Genomic DNA, 7,880 nt, shown 5'->3' on the forward strand with positions numbered 1-7,880 from the left:
GCTTTTGCACAGCAAAGGAAACAGTTAACAAAATCAAAAGACAACTGACAGAATGGAAGAAGATATTTGCAAAGGACATATCAGAAAAAGGGCTAGTATCCAAAATCTATATAGAGCTTAGCAAACTCAACACCCAAAGAACAAATAATCCAATCAAGAAATGGGCAGAGGACATGAACAGACATTTCTGCAAAGAAGACAGCCAGATGGCCAACAGACACTTGAAAAAGTGTTCCACATCACTCAGCTTCAGGGAAATACAAATCAAAACCACAATGAGATACTACCTCACACCAGTCAGAATGGCTAAAAAATAACAAGTCAGGAAATGACAGATGCTGGTGAGGATGGGGAGAAAGGGGAACCCTCCTACATGGTTGATGGGAATGCAAGCTGGTGCAGCCACTCTGGAGAACAGCGTGGAAGTTCCTCAAAAAGTTGAAAGTTGAGCTACCCTATGACTCAGCAATTGAACTACTGGGTATTTACCCTAGAGATACAAATGTAATGATCTGAAGGGGCATGTGCACCAGACTGTTTATAGCAATAATATCCACAATAGCCAAACAGTGAAAGAACCTAGATGTCCATCAACAGATAAATAAATAAAGAAGATGTGGAATATATATATACAGTGGAATACTATGCAGCCATCAAAAGAAATGAAACCTTGCCATTTGCAATGATATGGATAGAACTAGAGGGTATTATTCTGAGTGAAATACGTTAGGCAGAGAAAGACAATTATCATATGATCTCCCTGATATGATGAATTTAGAGGCAAAGTGAAGGGTTTGGGGGGTAGGGAAGGAAAAAAGGAAACAAGATGGGATCGGGAGGGAGACAAACCATAAGAGACTCTTAATCTCACAAAACAAACTGAGGGTTGCTTGGGGGAGGAAGGGAGGGAGAGGGTCGTGGGGTTATGGACAATGGGGAGGGTATGTGCTATGGTGAGTGCTGTGAAATGTGTAAGCATGACAATTCACATACTTGTACCCCTGGGGCTAATAATACATTATATGTTAATTAGGAAAAAAAAAGAAGGAAATATTGAATATCTGTTTAAAGACTATAGAGCCCAAAATGCCTTCCTTGACTTAAACATAAGTGGCTGCCCTGCTTATTCACACTCTAGCAAAAGTCTGGAGTTTAATTGTCCCAGAGGTCTCTGAACAGGATACAAGGCAGGCACATTCCCACCTGAAACCTAACCCGAGCCCTAATCCTAGAATTGAGGTGGGGAGAGATGTGGTATATATTTGCAGTGGAATATTACTCAGCCATAAAAAATAAAATTCTGCTATTTGAAATGACATGGATAGAGCTAGAGTGTATTATGCTAAGCAAAATTAGTCACTCACAGAGAGACAAATACCATATGATTTCACTCATATGTGGCAGTTAAGAAATGTAACAGATAAACACAGGGGAAAAAAGAGAGAGAGATGCAAACCGAGAAAGAGACTCTTAACTGTAGGGAACAAAGAAATGGTTACCAGCAAGGAAGTGTGGGGGGGAAGAGTTAAATAGGTGATGGGGATTAAGGAGTATATTTGTTGTGATGAGCACTGGGTAATATATGGAAGTGTTGAATCACCTAACTGAAATGAAAATAAAAACTTAAATATGCATGTGTGTGTTTGTGTGTATAACTACAGAATTAATTTTGATATATATAAAGTGTGAGTGTGTGTGAAAAGCTATAAATTACAAAAATATAAAATGAAAGAAACACTTTATTGAATTACAGACTTTTCACTCTAAGTTTCAGAGCAACCATATATTTCCTCAAACTCTCCCTTAAACAAGCATCCTTCCCCAGAGAGTGCCTCTCACTGATCTTTCACTTAATAGCTCTAAGGTTTGGGAGAATCATTAAGCCTCTTTATGCCTGTTTCTCCTCTGTAAATGGATTTATGTGTTACCACGATTGCATGAGATGGTGCCTGTATAGTGTGTTGTAGTACACAAGTATGGGAATAAATATTGACTCTTTAAGTTCTCAGATTGAGATGGTTATGGACTCTAGACATCACGGCACAAAATGGCTCATGGAACATGTTTTGTAATCTAGACCTGAGATGATTTAGACATAGACCATGCTTTGTGATCTAGGTGTGAAAAAAAAAAAATGAATACAACTCAGAAAGGGAGAAAATGAGAGAGCAAAGAGGACAGAGAGGGGCAGGGCCAGTAAGGAATAAGAGAAAAATAAGGAAATGGGAGAGTTTATTAATAGCCTTTCACATCTAATTTACTTAAAATCAAACGTAAAAACAAACACAAAAGTGAGGTTAAAAAAAATTCTCTAAGGACACATGGTGATATGTACAGTCATTGTCACTGATGGGAACAGGAACAGAAGGATGCACTGCAAGACCGGTAGTTGTTACCTCCAAGAGTGCATGAGACTGCGAGAGCGCAAGTGAAGTGGGCGTTCACTATTTGCTCCAGATACACCTATTTTTAATAGTTGAAATCTTAATAAGATTCCATTGAATCTTATTAGATTCCATTCACATATTATTTCCTTGGTAAATGAATGACTTGAAAAGTATCCTTTCATTATCTCTCCCATCACTTAGAGAGATGCCTCTAATATGCTTTACACTCAAACTGTTGATGTTCAGGACCAGCTTAAGGAAGGAATGTGAAGGCTGAGACCTAACATCCCTCTGAAATCCAAGGAAGCGAGTTCAAGTAGCCCCTTAAATCACGACCATAGTTGCAACATGCTAACGAGGAGCTACTTGCTACCTGCCCACCTACATAACTCAACTAGATTCTGGTGGGACTGGAACTGACATCTTAGTTCACTTTATGACAAGGTAGATAGACAGCTAAAGAATGAAAGTTATAGCCTCCTCATAAACAAAGTAATTAAACATTTTGATCCCCCTTCTCTTACACTTTTACTTGTATTCAACTGGACTACCTTGGATCTAGCTTTGAAAGGCATGGGTGATTGCATTTTGCCCTCAAAGCCCAAATTTTCCTCAGGGAGAACTGGAAGTTCAGGATCCCCAAGAGCATGATAGGGAAAGCCTTTCCAAACACTTGGCTCTATTTAAGCTACTGAAATGGAAAGCCTGCAAGCTCAGAGGCTACTCCTTACAGTGTAAACTTGGCACATCCAGGAGGACACAATCCTCCAATACTGCTCATGGCAGAAACTTAATTGGACTTCATTCCACGTAAGGTAGATTCTAGAGTAAGTCCTCTCAGTAAGCAAGGAAGGAACCGGTTTCAGGAGTGATCTGTGTAAGGTAAGTACATCCTGGACAACTAGTGTTTGACTTACACATTTAATGTCTTCCCCTATTTTGAGACTTATTTCTTTCTCTTCCCCTGAAGCATTTTTTTTTCATACCTATCTATAGAGTTTAGAGTTCTGAATGTGTTCTTCAGTGAATGTCTTAGGGGAGTGATTATGGGTTTTCTCTCCCAGTGAATCCCTAACAGCATTTAATAAATTCCTAACAGCATTTCATACACTAACAAAAGCACTGTCTATCTACATTCTTAGATGCTCCCAGAAGTCCAGGTTGGGGATCACTGGTTCTCAAAAACCTTCCAACTTATCCTGACATTTTCTAATTCCTTTTGGATTTTACTCATTTTGCCTTTCCTCAAGGTAGCAAATGGAGAAATGCTTCAGGAAAAAATTAATAGGCCAAAGTGCCTAAAGTTTAAAATCAAACAAAATTCTTCTGATTGGTTTTAATGTGAACCTGTATATATCATTCTTATCATTATTAGCCATTTACATTTACTCATGTCTCTGTTACCTTTTCATTGAACTAAATGTATTAGTATAGAAATCTTATTAGTTGTATAAAATATTTTTTAAATATGCATCTTATTTATTTTCTTAGTATTGTCAAAAGGTTTCCACCAGAAGCAATTATCTAGTAACAAAGATGTATCAGAAGCTTTGGAAACACACAGACCTCACTTCATATTCTACCTTTATTACTTTTTATTTTACAACGTGGAAAATAGATAATTTGTATATCTATATACATTATTTGTGAGGTTATGATGTTCACACTAAATATACTTTACAAAAACTGGTACATATAATAAAATCATTAGAATTCAATTGTAAGATGAAAGTCATAAAGACATCACAACCTCATGTTGATTTTTGTTAACAGAATAAGTCATATCTTTTCAAATAAAAAAAAAGCTTGGAGAAAGAAAAAGTCCAATAGGTAAAATGGAAAAAATAAATAAATAAAAGAAGTATGCAGTTCAAAGTAAAGGATAGGAATATAATACTTAAAAATAGGGAAAACAATCTCATAGTAAGGAATTAAATTACATCTGGTTGCCATTTCTTATCATCACATGACAATAACATTGCATTGGAGAGATTTGGAAAAAACAGGTAATTCATATATTGCTAGCGGAAATGCAAAATGCTTTAAGCCTTATGGGAGGAATACAAACAGACAAATGAAAAGTAAAACAGATAAATGCTTTTAAGGTGCTTAACACAGACCTGGTACATATTATGAGCTATGTAGTCAAAGCTATAATCTGAACATTATAGCCTGAAAACAAAACAAAACAGAATACTAGAAAGATCCAGAAATGAAAAGAACAAAAGAAAGAATGGAAAAAGAGAAAGAAAGGAGGAAAAGACTTGGTCTGCTGACTTATAAAAAATAGTAAATAAATTATTTCCACAGAGGTCAATTTAAACAGCATAAGTCAATAGTTTAGGTACATGAACTCCCATGAAAAAGAGTCAGGAGTAAAAGTATCTTTCATATCTCCATCATTTAATCCAATCACAGAAAATAAATCTCTGTTACCAAGAAGAACCAAGGACCAGTCCATATATGTTCATAAATAATGTTACTCAGGCCACGAAATATATGTTTGTGGAAATCTCCTTTCAAAGGGAGATTTCAAATGCAGGGAAATACTGGATATTAGAAATGCATAGTCAGCATCCAGGGTCTCTTTTGGAACACAAATATCTTTTCTCAAGTTATTTCATCAACAGTTTTCCCCAGAGTTTCTGAATGTTTTGTTCAGTTCAGTATGCTACCACATATCCACTTAGCAATAGATGTGTTTCTGAGAAGCATGTTTTGTATCAGAAAGGTAGCATTCAGTTATTGCCCTGGGGGGATAGAAACTCTGATATATTTTAAAGCTATGTATTCTCCCTGCAGAGGACGTAGATTCAGGCTTGGATAAATGATTTCTGTAATATATTACTATTGACATTTTTAATCAGCATATTCATTTTGGATTCCCATGACAACTATAATTCTGATGGGTAAGGTTTTTGAATTACCCTTCAATACTTAGCTCCCCATCTTATCTATAAGTCTGTGTCTGTCTGTAAATTCAAGAAAAGTTTATTTTCAATTGTCAGCTAGTACAATGGTAAGATTTGAATTTTTCCCATGAATAGGACGTGTCTGCTCTCAGTACCTGAGTGTTAATGAGATTCTTCTTTCCATTCTAGAAGTTCTTAGTTCATCTCTTTCTTTGGGCTCCATTAGAATACCATGTACAAAATGGAGGAAGCAAACAAGTCTGTGGCATCTTGGTTCATTTTTCGTGGACTTTGTGATTCAAAGGAGCTCCAGACCTTCCTCTTACTGCCTTTTTCTACGCTCTACCTGATGACTGTTGTGGGCAACCTCTTTGTCGTGCTCTTATTCATCACTGACCCTCATCTCCATTCCCCAATGTACTTCCTCTTAGCCAATCTCTCATTTGTGGACTTCTGCCTTTCCTCAGTAACTACCCCTAAACTGACCACAGACTTCCTAAAGGATAATAAAACCATCTCCTTTGGTGGCTGCATGACCCAGATCTTCGGTGTGCATTTTTTTGGAGGGGGTGAGATGGTACTGCTGGTGACAATGGCCTATGATCGTTATGTGGCCATCTGCAAGCCACTGCATTACTCTAGCATCATGGACAGAAGGAAGTGCATCTGGCTAGTTTTGATATCATGGACCACTGACTTTGTGCATGCCATGAGCCAACAAGTCATGATTTTAGATGTGCCCTTCTGTGGATCCAGAATAGTGGACAGTTTTTTCTGTGATACCCCTTTGGTGATCAAACTGGCCTGCATAGATACACATACTTTGGGAATGTTTATAAATGCTAACAGTGGGGTCTTGGCGACAATTTGCTTCATCCTCTTAGTGATCTCCTACACCTATATCCTACTAACTGTCCGTCTTCACTCTAAGGATGGAGCGTCAAAAGCACTCTCTACCTGTACTTCTCACATCACTGTGGTGCTGCTATTCTTTGGTCCCTGCTTCTTAATCTATCTGTGGCCATTTAGCATCACTTGGATGGACAAGTTTCTTGCTGTGTTTTACACAGTAATCACACCTCTCCTGAATCCAGCCATTTATACACTGAGAAATAAAGACATTAGGAATGCCATAAAGAGACTGATAAATCAGCATATGAATTCACAGGATAATTTTTAGTTTTCTCATGTAATTGGAAAATGCATCCCAATTTGTCCACCTTTTGACCTATAAACTAAAATGGAAATGGGACTTATTTGTATCTATATGCTTGAAGTATTCCCAGATGTATGGTTTGTATTTATTTCATTATAAAACTATGTTCAAAAATCCAATGCTTGGGATGTAGTCAATTAAGTGTCTGACTTTTGATTTTGGCTCAGGTCATGATTTCTGGGGCCTGGGATCCAGCTCTCCAGTGGGGTTCATGCTTAGCATGGAGTCCACTTGAGGAATCTCTCTCTTCCTCCAGACGTCCCCCCCCCCATTCTCTATCTCTCTATTAAATAAATAAATCTCTTTCAAAAACAACACTTGGGACCCCTGGGTGGCTCAGTCAGTAATCGTCTGCCTTCGGCTGAGGTCAGGATCCTGGGGTTCTGGCATTGAGCCCCTCATCGGGCTCCTGCTCAGCGGGGATTCGGGTTCTGCCTTTCCCCCTACTTGCCTCTCCTGCTGCTTGTGTGCATTCTCTCTCTCAAATAAATAATAAAATCTTTTAATAAAATAAATAAAATTAAATTTAAAAATTCCAACACATATTCTTACCACTTGGAGAGGATAATAATTGATCATCATAATTTGCATAAATATGCCTTTGTATTTATTCAAAGATTACCAGATGATAACAATGATAACTATAAAAATAATCCTTACTACCATTATTTAATGCTACCAACATTCCCAACACCATGCTAAACACTTTACCCATGTTTGATATTATTACAAAACTAATCTAGACTATTTATCATTATTCTCATTTCCAAAATTATATGATTTACTTATCCCAACTGTAAATTAGCTGGAGTAGATACTAAAGATATTTGAGTGGTCTACTTCTACTGAGAAATAAATCAATCAAGCTGTAATGATATTGTACTTGTACTCCACAGCATCACCCCCATAGTTCAAGATTCCAAGTCTCCATTGTTGATTGAAAGTTGCAATTTCTAGACTTTTTGTTGTTGTTGTTGTTGTTAAAAACATAGGGAAAAGCATTCACAATCCCTTGAAACATTATTTCCTTGGGTTAATAATGGATTTTTATGGTTATCATTTTACTTTACATTAAAGCAAAGAGAGCTGGGAGGATGGGGAAAGAGAAGAATGTGCTGTTTCAAAGCAAAAGAAGTTTAGAGTGATGAGAAGAAAGCAAAAAAGAAACCATCAGTAAAAACAACACAATAATTTTATACCAAGACCGAAAATCCTCCTAGAAATGAAAAAAAGAAAAAAAAAAAGTGACTCAAAAGGGGAGACAAGGGGCAAATGAATTGAACAGTTATTTATTCCTAAAAAGAAATACCATGGGACACTAAACACTTAATCTCATTAGTAATCAAGAAAATATAACTTAAGATC

The 7,880-nt window shown here is 37.0% G+C and overlaps 1 protein-coding gene across 1 annotated transcript; it reads left to right on the plus strand.

Moving 5' to 3' along the window:
* The first annotated feature begins 5,540 nt into the window (after positions 1 to 5,540).
* LOC116590121 (olfactory receptor 4K3-like) lies at positions 5,541 to 6,479 on the plus strand. The gene has a single exon (XM_032341776.1). It carries the CDS (start codon positions 5,541 to 5,543, stop codon positions 6,477 to 6,479), a length of 939 nt encoding a protein of 312 aa, XP_032197667.1.
* Positions 6,480 to 7,880: the final 1,401 nt, after the last annotated feature.

The sequence above is a fragment of the Mustela erminea genome, chromosome 5 (assembly GCF_009829155.1).
Source record: "Mustela erminea isolate mMusErm1 chromosome 5, mMusErm1.Pri, whole genome shotgun sequence".
Classification (NCBI taxonomy): Eukaryota; Metazoa; Chordata; class Mammalia; order Carnivora; family Mustelidae; genus Mustela; species Mustela erminea.